The sequence below is a fragment of the Typopeltis vanoorti genome, chromosome 10 (assembly GCF_054136105.1).
Source record: "Typopeltis vanoorti isolate ZY-2024b chromosome 10, IOZ_Tvanoo_1.0, whole genome shotgun sequence".
Classification (NCBI taxonomy): Eukaryota; Metazoa; Arthropoda; class Arachnida; order Uropygi; family Thelyphonidae; genus Typopeltis; species Typopeltis vanoorti.
This window is the reverse complement of record NC_143558.1, coordinates 99,221,963-99,246,169: the sequence shown is the minus strand read 5'-3', so window position 1 is coordinate 99,246,169 and position 24,207 is coordinate 99,221,963. Positions and strand designations below refer to the sequence as shown.

Sequence of the window (24,207 nt, the reverse complement as noted above, 5' to 3'; positions counted from 1 at the left end):
GAGAAAAGAATGGGGGAAGGAGTGTTATTGATGATAGCTGATGAACTGAAACCAAAGAGTAGAAGTTCAACTGCAGGTGAGTGAAAATAGCACATTTGAGGGTATCCGGTGTGAGATAGAGGCCAGCAAAACAAAATATACTTTTGGATGCTTTTATAGACCAGGGGATGCAAAAGATAATGCAGATAGTATGCATCAGCAAAAGCTCAATAAGTGGAGAGTGAGTAATTATTATGGAGGATTTCAACTATGGAACATAGATTGGAAGGAGATTAGGACACACACAGGAGGAAGGAAAAGGAATTTATGCAGTTGCAAAGAAAAAATTAAGTGACTCCACATGTAATGGCTTATACTTGGGTTTGAGAGTGATTATATGGATTTTACCTGGGAAGTGGCTAAATGTGTGGAAATTTCAGTTAAGAAGGGGTATATATGAAATTATAGGACTAGTAAATATGACAAGCATAGTGGATTGCTTGGATCAGTGCCATGGCATGTGAAACTGCAAGGGCTCAATGTTGATATTATTATTATACAGGCACCTCCATGGAATCCAAAGACTCATTGCAGGAGAACCAAATATTGATAGTGCATGGGAAATGGTAAAAGAATGTCTGAGGATAGTAATGGCAGACTGCATACCTGTAGTCAAGAGAGTAAATCAAGTGGGAGTTAAAAGGATGAATACCATCTAAGCTACAAAAAATCATGTGAGGGAATTCAAGGAGAAAGATGACTAGCAGGCATGAGCAGAACAAAGCACAGTTCAGAGGGTAACTAGTATGGTAAGGCAGAGTATGAAAGGAAATTAGTAGTGTAGGCTAATGATAACCCCAAACAGTTATTTTGATATGTTACAAGTAAAAGGAAAAATGTTTATGGCAGAATGATTTTAAGGAATGCTGATGGTAGGGTGGTAACTGAATTAGTCGATATAGTAGAATTATAAAGTGAACACTTTTTATCATCCAGGTGGAGATACGGTAGTAATGAGAGAGGAAGTCTTATATGGGAATGGAGGTGACTAGTATATTACAGAACCTTGATGTGAATACAGCTATGGAATTAGATGGTATACTAGCTCGAGTTCTACATGATCATTCTAGTGAATTGTAAGTGCCTTTAACCACATTGTAACTCAGAGCAAGATCTAAGTCTTGCTCTGAGTTAGTCCCAAGGAGGACTAACTCATAATATCAAGAGTTATTGTCAAGGTACTGGATAAGTTGTTCAAGAGCAAAACACAGTCATATTATAATTATATAGATAGTAATGGGATACTGTTTGGGGACAACATGGTTTTGTGAAGGGGGGTAGAATTGTGCCTCAGTAATTTGCTCACATTTTATAATCCAGTTACAGCTGAGCTGGATAAAGATAATGGGTGTTTGACAGGATACCATATGGAATTTACCACATGGGGGATGGATGCAGGGTTGATGACGTGGATAAAAAGGTAATTGATGAAGAGATATCAGAGAGTAGTTTATTCAGGAGTAGAGTCCAGAAGAAGGTCATGACTAGTTGCATGTCACACAGCTGTATTCCTGGGCTATTAGTGTTTATTTTGTACATTATGATATAGAAAAGGAATGGATAGGAAATGTTCAGTTGTGTGCCAATGATGCAAATTTGGGTAGAGCAATATTTAATACAGATTATGTTAAAATTTTGCAGGATGATTTGGATAGACTAGCAGTATGGGGAAAAGGAGAATGGATGTCAGTTTAATGGAAAGTGTATCGTTATGCATTTTTGGGTGAAAAGATTGCCAGCTATATCTGTACTCCAGGAAATTGATGAAGCCAGAATTTGGGAGTGTTGATAAATAGGGAGTTAAAATTTATAGCATATTGCAAATGTAGCTAAAGCAGCTCATCAGAATATGTGGTAATTGAAAAATACTCTGATGAGCAGAGTTCAGTGGGTTATTATACCTCTTTATCCAGAATTTATAAAACCTCATCACGACTACTGCGCACAGATCTGGTCACCTGTATTTCTTGGTGATAAAGAAGAGTTGAAGAGGATCCAGAGGCGAGTAATCAAGATGGTAGCAGGTCTATGGAATGACCCTTATGAGGACAGGTTGAAGATTTGTGGGTTACAGAAATTGGTTGACAGGCAGAAAAGGGGTGATGTGATTGATACATACAAATTACTGAAGAGTTTTTACAAGATTAATACAGAGGAAATTTTTCAGAACAGGTCTGGTGGTGGGAAGGCTAGGGGCTATCCTTGGAAACTGAGCAAGAATGTAGTTAGCAAAGGTGTTAGAACTAGATTTTTGCTTAGAGAGTGATGAATGAGTGGAATAAGTTGCCAGAGCCTGTTACATTGCCCTGACTATGAATGAGTTCAAAGCAAAGTATGATAGATACCGTGCAAATGTTGGATAGTACTTGGCATGATGTTTAGGGCCTCCTTCAATGAGTCTAAGGACTCCATTGAGTAACCTGTAATAATACTAATAATAAAACAGAAAAAGAACATTCAAAAGGATTTCTGGAAGTAGTTGCAGTAGGCAAAGTATAATTGGGAAAGTAGTTAGTGTGTTGACAAGGTATGATATTCCTGACTTGAAACAACAGAGATTAATGACATGATGGCTGGTCTGTGTAAGCCTAAAGATATGCAATTTATGAATGCATGGAATGAATTTGAAGGGACACCAGAATGGCTAAAAAAATGTGATAGATTCCGTGTTAGATATTTGCAGTGGCTGCTTTTCAGAGAAAGGGGGAGGGAGAGAGAGAGAGAGAGAGAGAGAAAAATGTATAGAGGTAGGATATATTTAAGTGTGGATAAAGATTAGAAAAATGATGAATGGTGCTACAAAGTGAGAGAGAGAGTGACAGAATGAATATTGTGGTTCATAGTGCTGGAAGAAGAATAATGAGCATAAGAACAAATGTAGCCAGAGTGAAGAGAAAGATGTGGTATCATAGTGTATTGCAACTAGAGTGAGGAGAGATGATATGCATGGAATGACTCAAATAGATTTGTATTAGTCATATTTGTAGAAGTATGGAAATATTTTTCCATATGTGATTGATGGAAATGGAAAGTTGGTGAGACGTGCATAACCTATGAGACTTCACGTGGATAAAGATTAGATATTGGTATATTAATGCAAGAAATATTAGAAATAGGATAGCGGAATTTGTGATGTTGAGTCACCGTGCCAAGGATAATGGATATAAGTGGAACTTTCTTAGTTGAGGATGATATATATTACTATTATTATTATTATTATTACGTGACACCTCCAGGGAGTCCAATGACTCATCGAGGGAAGGCACCTACTCTACAATACTGTCACCACAACTCAATCCACCAACTAGAACGAGCCGCAACTACAACCATCATTCTACAACCACCAAAAAGATTCGGTGTCGAGGCTAGCTGGTGAACGGACGTACTATCGGAGAGCTCCTGAGAGATTTGTGTTTTTTGTTGATTTATTGATGTTTTGGATTCAATTTAATGGACTTAAGTGTGTAATTTTGGTATATTATTGGAGCGTTATTAGCGTGGTTAGTGTACTAAAGTGTTTTATAACATAATCTATGTCGGGAAGTCGCCGCTAGATGAATTCGTAATGTGTAGTGTTCGTGCAAGCTCCAGATAAGATAAGTATCATTTTCAGTTATCGATACAAATTACTTAATATTGTGTAGTTTTGTTTTGTTTGCCTTGCGTATTTTAGTGCGTCTGTTTTTGGTGTGTTATAACGTATAATTTGACAAAACACGTTGCAAATAAGTATGGCACCTGTGCGAAGGAAAATGGCGGCCAGTGATGATGGTTCGCCATCATTATCAAAGAACGGTAGCATAAAAGAAATGAGTCAGTGTACTAGCTGTGAAATATACGCTTTGCAGAGTGCGGTCGGAGTGTGGTTAGAAGATAATAAAGGATTGAATGTGTGTAGGAAATGTAGGGAGAATGAGGAATTGAAGTGTATTTCGGATCGTGAGTGTGCTATTTTTGTCAACCTTCAGAATGAAGGAAACAGGGATATGACAAGAAACGGCAAGGTTGTACATGAAAATTGTGAGAGTGTGAATGGTAGTATAAATGGTTTCTCAGAGAATAAAAAAGATGAGATAGATGCATTGAGTGAGATCGCGTTGTTGAATAGTGCGATAGAAAGAGCAAAACAGCAGCTAGAGTGCATGAACAAAAGTAGACTGAATGAACCAACCAATAATAAAAGGTATGACAGGAAAAATAGACGTATGAATGTGAACATGAACAAAATGAAGGATAGAGTGCTGTATGGAGACTCGTTAGTACGAGGTGTGTTAGTAGAGGATTTGACAAAATCCTACCAACCTGGTGCGACCATAAAGGACGTAACTGAGTCTATTAGAGAGCAAAAGGAAAGGGTGAAAGAAATGATTGTTGTGGCAGGTACGAATGATTTGAAAGGAGATAAAATGGAAATGATGGAAGACCTGAATGAATTGTTTGAGGTAGCAAAAGAAAAGAGTGAGAGAGTTAGAATGATTAGTCTTTTGCCACGGTATGACAGTGAAATGTTTAAAAGGAGGGCCATAATTGCGAATGACTTTATGCGTGGGTTATGTATGACGAGTGGTGTGGAATTTGTGGATGTGTGGAGTGAGTTTGATGGGCGAAAGGATCTATATAAGATGGATGGCTTGCATTTGAATGGTTACGGTGTAAGAAGACTTGAGAAAGTGTTGCTGAATGTAGTGGATGTGCAAATTCAGGGAAACTAGATTTGTTAAGGGGGGGGAGTAGATATACAGTCCTTATGGAGGCAGTTGAATGTAAGAATGAATATAATATGCCAGAGCAAATAAGGACAACAAATCTGAGTGGGATAGTTAATATAAGGCATCAAGGTAGGGTTGGGGCTAATGGGGGTCTTAAATTCATGTACACTAATACTAGGAGTATTAGGAACAAGAAGGAAGAGTTTTTGGCCATGGTTGGCACTTCCAGACCACAGGTTATAGGTATTAGTGAAACATGGCTGACTGTAGATGATATAACTAGTGGGATTGAATGTGATGGGTATAGTGTGTTCAGGAATGACAGAGAGAATAAAATGGGGGGAGGAGTATTGTTGATGATAGCTGATGAGCTCCAGCCAAGGAGAATAGAAGTTGAATTGCTGGATAGAGAAAAGAGCACATTTGAGGCCATTTGGTGTGAGATTGTGGCTAGCAGAACTAAATATACAATTGGGTGCTGCTATAGACCAGGTGATGGAAAAGATGGTGGTGACAGTATGCACAAGCAAATAGAAGAAATGGGTGGAAGGAGGGTGATTATTATGGGAGATTTCAACTATGGTCGCATTGATTGGAGTGAGGAGAGGACACACGGGAGGAAGGAACTGGATTTTATGCAGTTATTAAGGGATAACTATCTGCGACAGCATGTAATGGAAAATACTAGGGGTCAGAGAGTGCTTGACCTAGTAATTACATCTGAGGATTTGGCTGTAACAAATATGACCACATTGCCACCAATCGGTGAGAGTGATCATAGGGTCTTGACTTGGGAGGTGGCTAAAGGTGTAGAATTTTCAATTAAGACAGGGTACATGTGGAATTATCGGACTGGAAAGTATGACAAGCTTAGGAGTTTGATTGGTTCAGTGCCATGGCATGTACAACTGAAGCAATGGCCAACTGTATACCTAGAGTCCAAATAATAAATCAAGTAGGGGTTAAATGGATGAATAACACCATTAAGCTTGAGCTGCAAAAAAAGAAACAACTATGGAAGGAATTTAAGGAGAAGGGTGACCGGCAGGCACATGAATGGTATAAAGCGCAGGCCAGAAGGGTGACGAGTGTGGTAAGAAAAGCAAAAAAGGATTCCGAAAGAACATTGGCCATGCAGGCTAAAGAGAATCCTAAACAGTTTTTTAGATATGTAGCAAGTAAAAGGAAAAATGTACATGGCAGATTGATTTTAAAGAATGCCGATGGTAGGGAGGTAACTGAATCAGTTGAGATAGTTGAGTTACTGAGTGGACACTTTGCAAAAGTATATCATCCAGGTGGTGACATTGCAGAAACGAATAAACCAGTAGATTATACAGGAATTGTGGTTAATGAAGTGGAGGTGAGTAGTCTATTGCATAACCTCAATGTCAATACATCTGTGGGATTGGATGGTATACCAGCTCGTGTTGTACGAGAAGCAGCTAAAGAATTGTCAGTACCCTTGACCATTTTGTTTAATTTGAGTCTCGGGTCTGGGTTAGTCTCGAGCGGGTGGAAAGAGGGGAAAATAGTTCCACTGCATAAAGGTGGTTCCAAGACTGCTGTTGTAAATTACCGACCGATTAGCATATCAGGAATCATTGTCAAGGTCTTGGAGAAATTAGTCAAGAAAAGAATACAGGATTGGATAGATGAAAATGGGATATTGTATGGGGGACAACATGGTTTTGTGAAGGGTAGATCATGCCTCAGTAACTTGCTCACGTTTTATAACACAGTGACGGCTGAACTGGATAGGGGTAATGAGTTTACAGGATTTCCAATATTTGATGCCGTATTGTTATTCTTGAAATTTCTTCTCTATAGAACTGCTAATTTGCAGTTCTATAGAGTTCAATGAGACCAGGCATATTGTGTATCACTGTTTCTGCTGGATATTTACCGAGTAAATATCCAGCAGAAATAGTGATACACGATAATGAAAGGTTATCTTTCGTGGTTAGGAAATATGTACACATATTTTGATAGCAAAATCTAGGAATAAGATTATATTTCATAAGGCATCCAATAATTTGACCATATTTTCTTATTAAGCTAAAAGCACAATAAAGAAATAAAACCCGACAAGTTTCATAAGTCGTTTTACTTACATCTTGAGGGGTAAAGGGTAACTGAAAGTTAAAACAACAAAAAAGAGAAATTAATAGTTCATACTATACAGTTGTAGCCGTCTGACTGTTCAAAAAATTAAAAATCAGAATGCAGATCCAAAGCAGTGCTAAGTTTAAACAATGCTGGATGATGCTACTTCCACTGGCCAAATGTACTCTGACAGAAAACAAACATGTCTTATATAGAAAAAAAACTGTTACATAAGGAAATTTAAAGAAGCTGCAAACATGCTTAGAATTCCTACACAATGCAATAAAAACCAAGGCCTTAATTCTACACCAAGTTTGGTCAGCTTTGATAAAAAATATACCTCAGTCAGACCTCGGACATTATGATCGTGAACAACAGAATGTGGCTTCATCCAGCATTGTTTAAACTTACACTACTTTGAATCTGCATTCTGGGCTACAACTGTATAGTGTGAACTATTAATTTCTCTTTTTTGTTGTTTTAACTTTCAGTTACCTTTTACCCCTAAAGATGTAAGTCAAACGACTTATGAAACTTGTTGGGTTGTATTTCTTTATTGTAATTTTAGCTTAATAAAAAAAATGTGGTCCAATTACCAGAATATGCCTTATGAACTTCTAAACCACAGAAACCTCCACTTACAAGATTATATTTCTTCAGGATTCTACAGATTGGTTCATACCAGTTGTAGAGGATAAGAACCTTACTTTCAATACTGGAATTACAGGAGGTCATATTGTAGTTATCTATAATGCATTGAATTCTCCTGGAGTTAAACTCATTCACATGTTTTTAAACCTACTTATATTTTTGCATGTCTTAATATACCAGTTGACTCTCAAATAGCAAACAAAAATATAGCAAACTTGTCAAGACCACAAAAATAGCTTGTTTTAGTAGATATCATGGTTGTTATAGTGAAAATTTTTAAGCATAACATTGTACTTACAGGTTTTGGTCAGAATTTTTCAGTAGTTTTTTTATAGTGAACAAATTTGCTATGACAGTTGAATGCAATAGTGCCTAGTTCTTATTTTGAAGAGGAAATGGAAGAACAGACAAAGTGAGCTATACTGAGTAGGGTCTCAACAAACAGTGCCTCTTTTTTTTGGACTGAATAATCAGTAAAGTTATGTTGGATATATATCTACTAGCAAAGGCTGGTTTGTGGTATACAGAGCTGATCAGACTGCTGACCAGCTCTCTATATATCTGAGGGAGGCTGAAATGCAGGATGTCTTGTAATGCTAAGTATCCATTATTTTCTTTTACCATGGTGAAGTATTGGAGTTGAAGGTTATTAATTTGTGTAAAAACGAAATCAGTGCATTTTTTTCTGGATGTAGCCATATGTAATAGTGGCCGATGTGGCCATTATTACATACATTTGGGGCAGACCCCCAAATGTATGTAATAATGCTAGTTCTTGCTTTGAGGAGGAAGTGGAGGAGCAGACAAAGTGAGCTATACTGAGTAGCTCTGGTAAAAAAATAAAAAAACAAAAGAAAAAAAGGTGATGATGGATAAGGATCTAATTTAGAGGCTACATTGCCAAAACTGTGAGGACAACACAACAAATTCTCAGAATGATGCAGAGGTTACTGACTTGATATTAGAAATGATCCAGAAGTGACTGACTAAGGTAGTTTCTGATCTCTGGAATGTTGAATATGAAGAGAAGTGAGAAGATGCAATTTACAGAATCTAGTGGAGAGGATGATATGATAGAGATGTACAAGGTGGCAAGGGGTTGTTATAAGATCAATGTTGAAGGGATTTTTCATAAAATGGTGGGAGATCAAGGGAGAACAATAGGTGATCCCTGGAAGCAGTATAAGGAGAGAGTGAACATGGGAATGAAAAGCAGGTTTTTTGCATGGAGAGTTGTGAATGATTGGAATGCCTTGCCTGAGAGTGTGGTATCTGCAGAGAATTTGAATGTGTTTAAGGCATGGTATGATGAGCTCTGTGTATGAATAAGGAACCACCTAGATAAATCTTTGACTCCATGGGATCTTAGGATAATAATAATAATAATAAAAGCTGAGCATGACAGGATGAGAACAGAAAGTGTTCTAAATATTCAATGCTAGTTGGACAAGTTGGGAAAAAAAGGAATTTTCTATGTATTTGTCTTCTGAATTATAATAATAAGATAGGTATGTGAATAATGGTTAGTCTTTAGTCTAGATCTCCTGCAGTGAGTTTTCAGACTGCACAGAGTGTAAATGTATGCTAATAATGATAAATATACAAAACATCAGTATCATTCAAAAGTAATAAATATTACTTATATAAATCTTAAAAGTCAATAACTAAACTTCATCATGTCATTAATGTGAGCTTCATTGTTGATCTAGTTCACATGTAGTGTGCTCCTATAAGACAGTTTTGCTTAACAAAAACAGGACATGAAAGGCAGGCAGATCATTGATGATTCCAATATTTAAACACCACATATCTGAAATCCAGTTGTTGTGTTTTACAAGAAAATACTTGAACCTGGTTGGTTGAGTGATTGCAGGTTTGAATCCAACTGAAAGGCATGGATCTTTGTGACTGTCTTTAGATGGGAGATGAACTTCATTGCCTGGTACGAGACCATATTCCTGCTTATTGGAGGTGTAAAGTAGCTTCAAAAAAGTTCCATGTTTTGAGCTCTGGAATAGGGTTTCCACCTTATACAAACATATATATATATATATATATATGTGTGTGTGTTCATGGTAGTGGTATCATGTTGTTGGAGGATTAAATAAATTAAATTAAATAATAAACTTGCATGATTTTTTTTACATGATGCTCTATATATTGTGGTATCTCGCTAATCCGAACCTCTTTAGTCTGAACCCTCCAGTAATCCGAACTGTGGTTTGAAAGGGAAAAAAAGTTTTATTTATTATGTACTATTATTTTGTGTACTATTATTTTTATTTAATAATTATTATTTTAACTATTATTATTTATTTTATTATTATTACAATACAGTATAACTACGGTGATACACAAAAAGAGGAAATTCAAAACGTGCATAATTTGGTTAAAAACGTAAAATCCAGATGTTGAAATTTCGTAAACAGATTACAGGAATGGATTAGGAATGGATTACAGGTAGAACCGAAAGTGAATTTGAAATCAAATCAGATGCTGAAATTATAAATATGATGCTACAGAATGAATTAGAAGATGATGATGACGATAAAGAACTCGAAGAAAAAAAAGTAAAACATGAAGAGGCAGTTGACAGTTTTAATATGTGTATAGAATGGGCTAAGCAGAATGATACGCCATTCCACAAAATGTTATTGCTAATGCAGCTCCGAGAAGAAGCATTCGAAAAAAGATTAGCTTCCAAGAAGAAAAAGAAAATCAGTGACTTTTTTTTTACAAAGAAATAAAAAAATTTTTTGTGTGTTATTTTGTAAAACGTTTTTTGTGTTGTGTACAAGAAAGTGATATTTTTAAGCAAATTAAGTTATGTACTGAACCATGCAATTTGATTAAATCAGAATCCCCAACAATACAGGTACATACAAACTAAATTTTTTACTAAAATAAACTTGTGTACTGTATTACATTTTGAAGTTTTACATTACAGTACAGTAGTTGTTTTTTTTTTTTCTATCAGCTACTTCATTTATTTACAGAATTAAATTGATGTACCATTAGAATCTGATTATTTTTTTGTCTTAAACGCCAGTTATTGTCTCTTGGGAGAAAATTAGCTAATCCAAATGAGCACGGTTTTTATTGGTTCGGATTAACGAGATACCACTGTATTACAATTCATATACTGTTCAATTAAATATGAAATATGTTATGTTATAATTAGAATAAGTCTGCATTTCTGTTTAGGTGAATGTGAGCAACCAATGGTAACTGGTCCTTGTAAAGGATCCTTTCCTCGTTGGTACTATGATAAGTACAGTGGGCACTGCAAACAGTTCATGTATGGTGGATGTAAAGGGAATTCTAATAACTTTGAAACTGAAAAAGAATGTGTTCAGCATTGTGCAGCATTAAGTGAAAGAGGTTTGCTTTTCTTTATTTTTTTAAAATAATTTTATTAACTTTATTATATGTATGTAATAATATTAACTATATATACATATATCTGAATATAATTATTGTTTATTGTAATTTTGCTATTATTTCATATAGATTTCCATAGTCATAACCAGCACTGAAAAAATATTGTGCTTATTATTATTATTATTGCCAGGGAATGTGGAGAGTATTGATTGTGAAATGTTTAGACAAATTAGTTGGACAAGTAAAAGGAAGATGATCCTAATGGGAGATTTTATATATAGGAATGTGGATTGGAAAGAAGAGTAAATTTATTGAGTTTATGGGAGATAACTACCTAAAGCAGCATTATCCTCACAGGATGTGGTTGGGAATGATGCATCAACACTGTCACCTGTTGGTGAAAGTGATTATGAGGTGGTTTGGAAGGTAGTCAAACAGGAAAAAGTTGCTCAAGAAGGTCTATATGTGGAACTATAAGGTGTATGATTAACAGAAGCTTCATAGTCAACTAACATCAAAGCATTGGGTTGATGAATTATGTATAAAAGATGTTCACAGTGCATGGGAAATGACAAGGCAGTATCTAATAAATGCCAAACTGCATACGTAGAGTTAAGCAAAAAAATATATAGAGTAGGAGTGAGATGGATGAACAGTTATATCAAGCAAGCAGTGTTACAAAAGAAGTTGTCATGGAGGAAGTACAGAAAATTTTGCAGTGAACAGATGCATGAAGAATATAAGGTGCAGGCAAGAAAAGTGACAAGCATGGTTAAAAAAAGGAAAAAGTAGAATATGAGAGGAGATTGGCCAGTCAGGTCAGTGCTAATCCTAGGGAATTTTTCTGCTACGTGGCAAGAGGAAAAATAATTATGACAGGTTGATACTGAGGAATAGTTATGATAGCAGAGTGACCACAGCAAATGATATAGTGGAATTATTTAATGAACACTTCATCACTGTATATCGGAGTGGTGTGAATGATGCTGTTCAACATGTAGATGGGAGGTAAGAATTATTATTATTACACCCTCCCAGAGTCAGTAGACACATCATGGGAGGTTCATTCAACTGACAATATATTTATAATATAGAATCTTAAAATTCTTAAGACTCCTTGCATTAACAACACATTCTGGTTATATGTTCCATTCATTACAATTTTCCATATAAAAAATTTACTCCTCACACTCCTATTCACCACACTTTTACATAACTTCCAGGGATGACCTCTGGTTCTTCCCCTCTCACCTTCTACTCTTTTTATAATCCCCAATCTGAGAAAATCTTATCACTAACTTAACCTCCCTACTGCCAAGGCAGATGAAATACTGAGACCAGATTGCACTTCTTATCCATGTTATTCCATGTTACAGAATTACAGATTTAGCTAATTCTTGCTGGTTGGGGAGTTAAATGTCTCTATCATATCACATCTTTTCCCCTATCCACCAAACTCTGCAATCCACATTCTTCAACCTCTCTCCATAGCCAGCATTTCAAAGTCCTGACAGTGTCTTAGTCACTCGCCTCTGGACCCTCTCCAATGTCTCCTCATCACGTTGAAAACCAGTTGACCAGACTTGGACTGTGGCATAAATGTGGTTGTGCCTCAGTCCGAGAGTGGTCACCTACCATACCAGCTTTGTACATTCTGTTGTCTATTTCCATATTCTATTTCCCAGCTTCACTAAAAATCACGCCTAAGTAGCTGAGATGTTTTACTTGTTCTATAGGTTCTCTATTCACAATGCAGATGATATTTTCATTGTTTTTATCTTGTTATTGCTGACCTTCATACCATATCTATTTCAACAGTTATTCAATTTAGTCAGGGAATCTTGCAGGCTTGTAGCGGATTTATTTAGAAGTATAACATCGTCTGCATAAAGCAAAGAGCTGAGATGAACATCTCCAATTTTGATATCAGGTTTATTACTACTTTGCTTCATAATGTGATCCATATAGATCAGTAGTGTTCAACCTTTTTTAATACGCTAGCTACTTTTCTATAAAAAGTTATTTGGCGATCTACTCTCTTATATATAAATTATTCGGCGATCTACTCTCTTGTATAGATTACGTTCCCCCAACCTGATATCTGATTACGCACAAATAAACAATAAAAAATACATGACTAAAAACTTTATTTGTATATTAATTATGTTAAATTGTGAATGAAGAATTTTATGATTTATTAATACTTCATTCATAAATTAACATATATTGTATTTCCTGAGCTAAGTTTGCTTCTATGTAAATTAAACACTTACTGTTAAATTTTTATTGAAATAATAATTGTAATTTTTTTTAGTTATTTATCCTGTATAAATTCTTTATATAACTTGTAAATATAGTCCTGAATGAACTATGCGTGATTAGAGCGTGAGTACTGTATGCAAAGGGGAGAAGCGAGTTGTTATGAGCTGAACTGGTCAGAACCGGATTTTGGCAGGAAAGAGGAGAACAGAGTTAATCGGAAAACAAAAGTAAGATATAGGGAGAAGCCATAGAGAGAGCATAGAGCGCGGTAGCGAGTGGCAGAGGGGAAATTTATATATGCCGTAAATTGACTAGGAAGGACCGGGAATTAATAGGCATTTTGAATTATTTCTATGGGAGTTCTGATACTACGATAAATTCCAAATGTTTAGTGGAGGAATAGTGCAGAACTGAAGTTGATACATAGAAGAAAATAAGGAATTAGTAGATAACTTAAACCAAGTGCATCAAGATTTGTTCTATAGGTTCTCTATTCACAATGCAGATGATATTTTCATTGTTTTTATCTTGTTATTGCTGACCTTCATACCATATCTATTTTGTGTCTATAATTGTTATTATAGTGGAAGATTTCTTTGTGTTGCCATAAAGTAAAAGTCAACAAGAATTTCAAATGTGCCTATGCAAATTCGATGTGTAAAAGCTGTAGCCCGGTAAGAATTGTCCTTTCTATAACCTGTGTGAAGCAATAACAGCTAACTCCGTTGGACTTGTTTTCACCTTGGCTGTAGATTATATCAATTAATCGTTGGATGTGAGATATATTGAAGTACTTTGCCTTCGAAATGATAAGCACTATGTTGTTCTATTAAGTGTTAACTGACTGAGAGAGAATATAGAAATATCTGTCATAAGATTAGCTATTGTTACATTTGGAAAGTTAAACTTTTAAGAACTATTTTCAATCTGATTGACTGAGCATAAAGAACTGAAGGGTGAATGTTTGATAGTTAATGGATTGCAATTATTCTGAATACATTAAAACTGAGCTAATATATTTATGATTTAATTCATCTAATTGGGTAGAGAGAACTATGTGAAAGAATTATTACTGATGCTTTAAGAATTAAGAAGTGTCAGCATTAGCCATAATCCTCAAACCTAAATAAGAAGTTACAAATATCTGAATATGAATTTTTGTAATTGTTCAATTTGAAAACCTATACTTGAATGTATATGTTGTACTATTCCACATTAAATGTTTTCTTTTGTTGAGTGAAACTTGGTGTTTGCCTGATTTTCTTTCATTGCACCACTCATAAAATTAATCAGACTTTTGCAGAAGCCATAAAGCTATTAATAACCTCGGCCTGAAGATAAAGTTATAATATAAGTATAGTTGATGATTGATTCCTCTATATTATTTAGACTAATCTGAATATAGGGTGGTGCAGTATAATATAAATTTCCTTATATTCAGATGAACATCAATCAACAGCTATCGAAGAGAAACAGAATTTGAGGAGGTAAAGATAAGATTAATAAACCAACAAAAATGGAACAGTCAGTTAGGTAGGACATTCCAGTAGTGATCCATATAGATCAGTGGTGTTCAACCTTTTTTACTACGCGAGCTACTGTTCTATAAAAAGTTATTCAGTGATCTGCTCTCTTATGTAGATCACGTTCCCCCAACCTGATATCTGATTATGCACAAATAAACAACGAAAAAAAATACACAATGAAAAACTTTATTTGTGTATTTAAAAATTTATTTATCACTTTTAATTATTTTAATACAACAAAAAAAAACAACAAATATATTGGAATAAAATATTTATTTTTCTATTTTGGAAAACCAAAGTTAGAAAAAACAACAGATTAATTACAAACTCACAAGTTACAGGAAATGCTGGTTGATTAAAAAAAAAAAAGTTAATGTGAAATTTGGAATTGTTTGGACCTCACAACATTTTCATAGTCAAGTTGATATGAAAAGTGGCCAATCGCAGACAATCATCCAAATGATCATTTGTAATTTAGTTTTTTAATTGATTTTTTATGACGGTCATATTTGAAAAAGCGAATTCTGACAAGTATGTCGATCCGAAACATGACAGAATTTTTCGTGCAATATCAGTTAATATTGGGAATTTTTCATGTGCATACTTCCAAATGACTTCATTGTTTATTGATTTTAAATGTCAACTATTCTGAATGTTTATTACCTCAAGTTCTACTTCAGCTTGGTTTATATTAAACAGCCCACTAATTTTATTTGAAATTTCTGTGATGTTCAAGTTTTCTTGAAATGGATTATTGATAAAAGATACAATCATTTTAGTTTTATTAAAATCTTTAAATCTTGAATTTATTTCTTCCTCAAGTAATTCTATTTCATGAATAAATTCTTTTAAATCATAGTGAAGCATTTCTTGATTTTGTTCAAAATATTTTAATAAATATGGGAGATGTTTAAATTTGCAGTCATTTATATTTTTTTTAAATAAAAGTAAGTATTGTTGGAAAGTTTTTATTGAACTTAACATGTCAATTAAATTTTTATCTCTACCTTGTAACTCTAAATTTAAATTGCTTAATTTTGTACAGAAATCTACTAAAAATGATAAGTGTAACAACCATCTTTTATCACTCAATTGTGGATAAATATCTCCTTTTTCATCAAGAAATATTTTTATATCGTTAATTAATACAAGAAATCTTTCTAAAAATTGACTTCTGCTGAGCCAGCAAACATTATTGTACAACAGAAGTTCCCTATCATCATCTGCCTGTAATTTAAATAACCGCTTTTGCTGGGCTTTTCCTCGAACAGAATTTACAATTTTAAATGTAATGTCCAAAACATCTTTTGTGTTTAATTTTTTACTACACAGTACTTGTTGGTGAATAATACAGTGGTAAGTTAAAAAATCTAGATATTTGTCATTGTTTTTACATAATGAAATGAAACTTGATTTATTACCTATCATTGCAGGAGCACCATCAGTAGTAATAGACACAAATATAAAAAGCGGAAGTTTGTGTTGTTTCACAAATTCACCAAATGCCGAAAAAATGTTTTCTCCCGTAGTCCTTCCCAATAGTGGTATAATTTTTAAAAGTTCTTCTTTACTTGAATACTCTTGAAATACCATGCAAATAAATACCATTAACTGAGCAATATCAGTGAAGTCATTTGATTCATCAAATTGTAATGAAAACGTAACACACTGGTGAATGTCTGACATTAACCTGGCCTGGAAACTTTTCTCTAGCAATTGGAACTCTTCCTTTCGCCAATTTGAAACCTTGTCTGTGGCCTAGAAGTAGTCTCTCTCTCTCTAGTGATGTCTCGAACCTAGAAACTCCTTTCTGGGAACGGGACACTCCTCTCTCAAGCAACGTGGATCCGGGCAGCTTCTCTGTCTCTCTGACGGTGACTCTGGACCGGGCGTCCTCCTGTCTGACAGCAATTCTGGAACTGGGACCCCTTCTGCTTGCTTCAGTCCCTTTTTATTAGGCCTCCTCTGAGACCTCGCATGAAGTTTGGCAACCCCCCCCCCCAAAGAATCGGTATGAGTGTTTTATCTTAAGTTTCAAGTTCGGCACGCCTTTGATTCTCTTCTGCTCTCTTTTGATTGTAAGTTACCGGCCATTGGAAAGTTCTTTGAACTCTTTCTGACTGACTTCGGAGATGTTTACACTTAGAGCCTGCAAGCCTTTCTCATACATACAAGTTTCAATAACAATCTTTCTAATGCTGCCATGTACAGCTTCGGCAACAAAAACATTGCCTTTGTTTTTAACACTCTAACATAATCTTGTTAAAGCAGTATATACAGTTAGCTTCAAAAGAGTTATTTACAGAAACATCTAATACAAACTATACCGAAACAAACAAAGTTTATTTTTTTTTTACAATATTCACATGGGACTTAACCTAAGTAAAACAAATTGATGTAATGTGCTTTGGAATATTTAATATTTAAGCTACAATTGAGTTTTTACACTTTGCTTATAATCGTATTCACTCGGCTTGCTGTTTGACTTCCACTGATCCAAATTAATTCATTTACCTGGACTTACAAGAAAATTACTAATTTGACAATTTTAACGAAAAATAAATAAACAATAGCAATACACGCTTAAAGCAAATTAAAAATAATACAAAATAATGATAAATAAAATAATATGTTTTCAGTTTTAATTAAATTTGTAAGTAAGGAGGAATACACAAGAGATTGACCAAAAATCGCTCTGCAGTCGATCGCGATTGACGGGTTGAACACCCCTGATATAAATAATGAATAACAGAGGTGGATAATGTACGTCCTTGTCTGACACCAGATTTAACATTAAACCATCTTCCTGTACTTCCTTCAATTCTAACTGCTGACTTACAACTCGATTAAAGACTACGTATTGCTTGATATAATTCCCCACTGATACCATACAACTGTAGCATTTTGAATAGCTTCTCTCTCTCTCTCTCTCTCTCTCTCTCTCTCTTGGCACCTCGTCATATGCTTTTTCCATATCTACAAAACTTAAATACAGATCTTTGTTATATTCCTATGATTTCTCAACTATTTGTCATAAAGTGAAAATCTGATCCTGATATTTGGCCTGAATCCAGTTTGTTCTTCACCAAGCTTCTCTTCCACAATCCTTCTCAACTGTATCTCAAGTATACTAGCATAAATCTTACCAGGAACACTCAGTAGGGAAATACATCTCTAATTCTCACATTCAGTTTTATTTTCCTTTTTATATATGGGTACTATGAGAGCTCTATTCCAATAATCGGGAATGCTTTTTCCATGTCTATAAAACTTAAATACAGATCTTTGTTATATTCCTATGATTTCTCAACTATTTGTCATAAAGTGAAAATCTGATCCTGATATTTGGCCTGAATCCAGTTTGTTCTTCACCAAGCTTCTCTTCCACAATCCTTCTCAACCGTATCTCAAGTATACTAGCATAAATCTTACCAGGAACACTCAGTAGGGAAATACCTCTGTAATTCTCACATTCAGTTTGAGGAGTTAGCTGGAAAAGAGATCAATGCAGCTTGGGGGATTTTCAAAAAATATTTAGTGGATGCAATGTCTAAATGTATACCACGGGTGAGAAGGTTAAATAAGTTAGGTGTGAGATGGATGAATAAAGAGATTAAGCATGCAATACAGAGAAAAAGGGCATTGTGGAGGCAGCATAAGAGAAGTGGAAGTAACCAATTTCATGAGTTCTACAAAGACCAGGCAAGGAGAGTGACTTGGTTGGTGAGAGTAGCTAAAGAGAGGTATGAACAGCAGTTAGCTAATGAAGCTAAAAAGAATCCTAGGGAGTTCTTTCGATATGTAGCCAGCAAAAGAAAGAATGATTATGGAAGGATGACATTGATTGGAGGAAATGGTATAAAGACAGCTGTTGCAGAATGTGTGGTGGAGATACTTAATGAGCAGTTCATAAAGATCTTTCAATCTTGTGAATGTGACTTCATGGAGAGATTAAGAGCAGTTGATGATGGGGAGGAGAGACTGACTGTAAGTGAGCAAGAGGTGTTTGGGGAGTTGAGTAAACTAGATGTAAATAAGGCTGTGGGACTTGATAATATATCACTGCGTATTCTGAAGGAATGTGCCAGAGAGTTGACACCTGCCTTGACATATTTTTTTAATACGAGTCTTGCACTTGGTCAAGTCCCTAAAGAGTGGAAGGAGGGCAAGATTGTGCCACTTCATAAAGGAGGTGATCGAACTCAAGCATCAAACTATAGGCCTATCTGTGTGTCGGGTGTTGTGGTTAAGTTGTTGGAGAAGCTTGTGAGAACTAGAATCCAGAGTTGGGTTGACAACAATGGTATAATCTTTGATGGACAGCATGGATTTGCTAAAGGGAGGTCGTGTTTTAGTAATCTACTTACTTATTACAATAAAGTGACTGCTTCCTTGGACAGAGGAGAAGGATACACAGTAATATACTTGGATTTCGCAAAAGCTTTTGATAGAGTGCCTCATGATAAGTTGACAGTCAAACTAGAGCAGATGGGGTTGGATATTAGATTAGTGCATTGGATTGGAGACTGGCTATCTGATAGGTATCAACAAGTTGTGTATGGGGGTGCAATATCCAGGAAAAGGAAAGTCACTAGTGGAGTGCCTCAGGGATCTGTTTTAGGGCCATTACTATTTAACTTGTATATTAATGATATTGGCGAAGATTTGGATGGAGATATTCAGTTGTTTGCAGATGATGCAAAGTTGGGACGAACCATAAAGAGTAGTGAAGATGTTGTGGCCTTGCAAGAAGACTTGAATAAATTGAGTGATTGGGCAAGCAAATGGGGGTGTGAGTTTAATGTTGCAAAATGTAAGGTTTTAAAATTTGGAAAACAAAGATGGGATGCAGAATTTATGCTTGGTAAGAATATATTGTTGGAAGTAGAGGAAATAAGAGATCTGGGAGTGATAGTGGATAAGGATCTAAAATTTCGGGCACACATTGCCAAAATTGGGAAGACAACACAAAGGCTTCTGGGAATGATGCGGAGGACACTGACGTGTAGAAGTAGGGAGATTCTTGTTCTGTTGTATAAGGCTTTGATTAGGCCACACATGGACTATTGTGCCCAGATTTGGTCACCTGGTTTTCAGAAGGATGAAGAGATGTTGGAAAGGGTCCAAAGGCGACTGACTAAGGTAGTTTCTGACCTCTGGAATGTCGAGTATGAGGAAAGATTGAAAAGATGTAATTTGCAGAGACTAGTGGAGAGAAGGAAGAGGGGAGATATGATAGAGACCTACAAGTTGGTAAGGGGTTGCTATAGGATCAATGGTGGAGAAGTTCTACAGCGAATAGTGGGAGATCAGGGGAGAACCAGAGGTCATCCCTGGAAACTGTATAAAGAGGGTGTGAGTAGGGGAGTGAGAGGCAGGTTTTTTTCGTGCAGAGTTGTGAATGATTGGAATGCCTTGCCTGAGAGTGTGGTGTCTGCAAGGAGTTTGAATGTGTTTAAGACCCGGTATGATGAGATGTGTGTGAGATAAAAGGACCTCCTAGATGAGTCTTTGACTCCATGAGGTCTTGTTTAATAATAAAAATAATAATAATAATAATTTCTGGTCGAATATAATCAACTCCTGCTGTCTTTCCACATTTCAAGCCTTTGATGGCTTTTTCTGCTTCAAGTATGGATATGTATTCCTGACTCTATGCCTGTTGAGTGTTTCTTACCACTGTGCTATCACTGCTTGTTTCGTTTAGCAATTTTTCGAAGTAATTACTTCATACTTCAAGGATATCTTTTTCTCCTGTTTTCATGTCATCTTTATCATCTCTAATTCCTTTTACAGCACTCGTTCCTTCATTTCTGAGCTTCTTCAACAACCTTCAGCATATCATGCCACCTTCTTGATATTTATTTTCTATGTTCACAGTCTTCCCATGACTTTTGTTTAGCTAGTTTAACACAGTATTTAGCTTTCTTACATTTGTCTTTGTATTCTCTAAGAGCACAAGCTGACTTATTTGTCGGGGACTTTCCATGTGCATTTTTCTTTTCCTTCACTGCCTCTTTAACTTTCTGTGTCCACCATGGAGTTTTGATTTTTCTATCCTTGCAGACAACCTCACCACATGGCTTTCTGGCTGAATCAATTAATGTTTTCTTCAGGATTTGATACTGAATCTCCAAGGTTTAGTTCCTGTTCTCAAACTCTTTCATTTTTTCTTCAATAATATTTGTGTATTTTAGTCTACAGTTTATATCTGAGAGCTACCCAACTTTTATTCGCTTTAAAACTTTCTTACATGTTCTTCTTTTCAATATTCAATTTTATTGTGCTCAAGACTGAATGGTGATCACTTCCAATTTCAAATCCTCTGTACACTCTGGTATCCCACACCAGGAAGAAAACATCACTATTAACAATAACACAGTCAATAAGTCTAATGCTGGTATCTTATTCCTTGTCTGATAGCCCTCACCAACTGGCGACAGTGTCATCACTTCATTAACAACTGCGTCTTGTGAAGTTATAACGAAATCCAAAACATTAAAGCCTCTAGTTGCTTCAGGTGAAAGTAGTGGAGCTGTATCATGTGTTTCGTGGATTAGATGTTAATAAGGCTGTGGGTATGGATGACATATTACCATGTATTTTTAAAGAATGTGCAAAAGATTAGCCATGCCTTTGACCCAGTTATTTAATGAAAGTCTTGCAGTGGAGAAGGTTCCCAAGGATTGGAAAGAAGGCAAACTAATACCTCTTTACAAGCATGGTTTGAGAACAGAAGTTTCCAATTATAGACCATTCTGTATATCTGCAGTTGTGATCAAGGTGTTGGAAAAATTGGTTAGAAATAGAATACAGGATTAGGTTGATATACATAAGATTTTTTATGATGGTCAGCATGGATTTGTGAGTGGCATGTTTTATGATAAGGTAATGAATGTGTTGGATAAGGGAGAATCATATACAGTGATATTCTTGGACTTTGTAAAAACATATGACAGATTACCACATGATAAGTTGGTGTACAAGCTGCAGAGGATAGGATACAGAATTAGATTGATATACTTAAGATTTTTTATGATGGTCAGCATGGGTTTGTGGGGGGCATGTGTTGTTTTAGCAATCTGCTTATGTTTTATGATAAGGTAATGAATGTGTTGGATAAAGGAGAATCATATACAGTGATATTCTTGGACTTTGCAAAAGCATATGATAAATTACCACATGATAAGTTGGTGTACAAGCTGCAGAGGACAGGATAGATAGCATATGGGTTAGATGGATCAGAGATTTACTCTCTGAACAATACCAACGCGTTATGATGGCACCATGTCTCAGAAAAGGAAGGTGCCTTTTATGATCCTCAGGGTTTTGTTCTTGGTCCCCTACTGTTTAACTTGTTTGTTAATGATGTGTAATTTGGATTGACTGGGGATCTTCAAAAGTTTGCCGACGATACAAAGGCAGGTAGAATTATCAGGAGTAGAGCTGATGTTAATTCTCTACAGGAAGATTTTAATAGACTTTTAACTTAGACAAATGAGTGGGACAAATAAGGCTATATACTGTATTGGTGGAGCTGTACTTCAGGAAGTGGATAATATTCGGGATATTGGTGTGATGGTGGATATTGAACTGAAGTTCTGAGGGCACATTTTACGTGTGGAAAAGACTCGCATTGTATAGCTGCTATGATATAACGTAGATTGACATGTAGGGATAAGGAGGTGGTGGTGTCTCTATATAAGCCATTGGTCAAACTTCATATGGTTTGGTGACCAAACCATATGAAGTCTGACCAATGCCTAGGTCCACAACACAATGAAAACTAGGTGACCAAATCTGAGCACTACTGTGCTCAGATTTGGTCACCTAGTTTTCATTGTGTTGTGGAAACACTAGAGAGGGTCCAAAGTGATGTTAGATTAAGGGATTCTATCAGATTAATGCAGAAGAAATTATAAAACGAGTGGATGTTAAGGTGGGAAGTTGTACAAAGATGTGGTGAAGAAGGGTGTAAAGAGTACATTTTTATGTCGTTAGTGAATGGGATGCATTGCCTGAGTGTGTTGTGAATGCAGGTAGTTATAAAGCTCATCATAATAGACATGTTGCTTGTTGAGTGGACCTCCCACAACGAGTCTGTTGACTTCATGGAGGTTACCAAATAATAATATTATTTTCCTGACCTTAATGAAGTCACAAAATTCATTATGGGTGGTCAATACAAAGTCTATCATACCACTCCTTAAACTCATCCACTTGTCTGCGCATTCACCACTCTCTTAGGCAATGCATTCCATGCTGCAATCACTCTCTGTGGAAAAGAAACCCACATCTCAGTACTTTAATCACAACTCCCATTTGCAGCTTCAAGGAATGACCCCCTTGTCCCCTGCTTCTTCCCATCATACTATCATATGAAAAATATCCTCAGTGTTGATGCGATAATAAGCCTTCAACTGCTTAAATGTTTCAATCATATTCCCCCCCCCTTTGTCTTCTATCCACTAAATTCAGCAGTCTCCATAATCAACATTGTTATATCAACAAATAACATATTTGTTATCTGTTTCTGCACTCTCTCCAAAGTTTCTTCATCTCCTTCAAATCCTGGTGACCATATCCAAACACAGACATCCAGATGTGGTCTGATCAAAGCTTTATACAATAGGACCACCACTCTTGCAATCAGTGTTCTCCTCAACATTGCAGCAGTTTGATGAGATGTCTTCACAACCTTTGCAATATGTTCTCGGAACGTGCTTAAATCTCTATTCACAACCACCCCAAGATCCCTTGCTTTCCCACTTCTTCCAGTATAATCTCCAAGTACATATGAAGCATCACATTTGTGGATCCAAAATTTTAAAGTCTTATATTTATTTGCATTAAACTGGCAATCATCATCATCATTGATTTGCCCGCCTTTTCAGCTTTTTCAAATCCTCTTGAACAGCCAAAACATTAGTACTATTACTAATGAACCTTGCAAGCTTCACGTCATCTAAAAACAACTGAATATCTCCCTACAGTCTCATGACAGTATCATTAATTTAAAGATTAAATGGTAATGGTCCCAGTACTGAACTTTGTTGAATTCTGCTTGTAACCTTCATACTCCCTAATACTGTTCCCCCATATGAAACTCTCTGATATCTACCAGAGAGCCACTCACCAATCTAATCTACTAACCTAATATTCAAACCCATATGTTGCAACATAGAAATCAGTTTTTCTTGTAGCACTCTGTCAAACTCTTTCAAAAAATCCAAAATCCAAGTAAAAAAAAAAAAAAAAAGTCAGCGTATGGCTTTTCATCATCCACTGCTCTTGTTATGCTTTTGTGAAAGGTTGCCAAATTACTAAAACAAGAGCGGCTCTTTAACAAATCCATGCTGCCCAATTCCAAGCCCTGCATAAATAATATTGCCCTCATCTGACTAAGTCTATATACGAGCTCTTACCAATTTCTTCAGAATCTTAACAACTACAGAAGAAATACAAACAGGCCTATAGTTTGATACCTCCATTCTACTGTTACTCTTATGCAATGGGACTATTGTACCCTGTTT

The 24,207-nt window shown here is 35.8% G+C and overlaps 1 protein-coding gene across 3 annotated transcripts in view; it reads left to right on the top strand.

Annotated features, from left to right (window-relative positions):
- Positions 1-24,207, top strand: part of LOC150102627 (papilin-like) — an 843,028-nt gene that overhangs the window by 596,518 nt on the left and 222,303 nt on the right. For all 3 annotated transcript variants that reach the window (XM_090399411.1, XM_090399410.1, XM_090399409.1), the window contains one exon: positions 10,710-10,886. In XM_090399411.1, the coding sequence (XP_090255537.1) occupies positions 10,710-10,886 (177 nt within the window). The remainder of the gene's footprint in view (positions 1-10,709; positions 10,887-24,207) is intronic.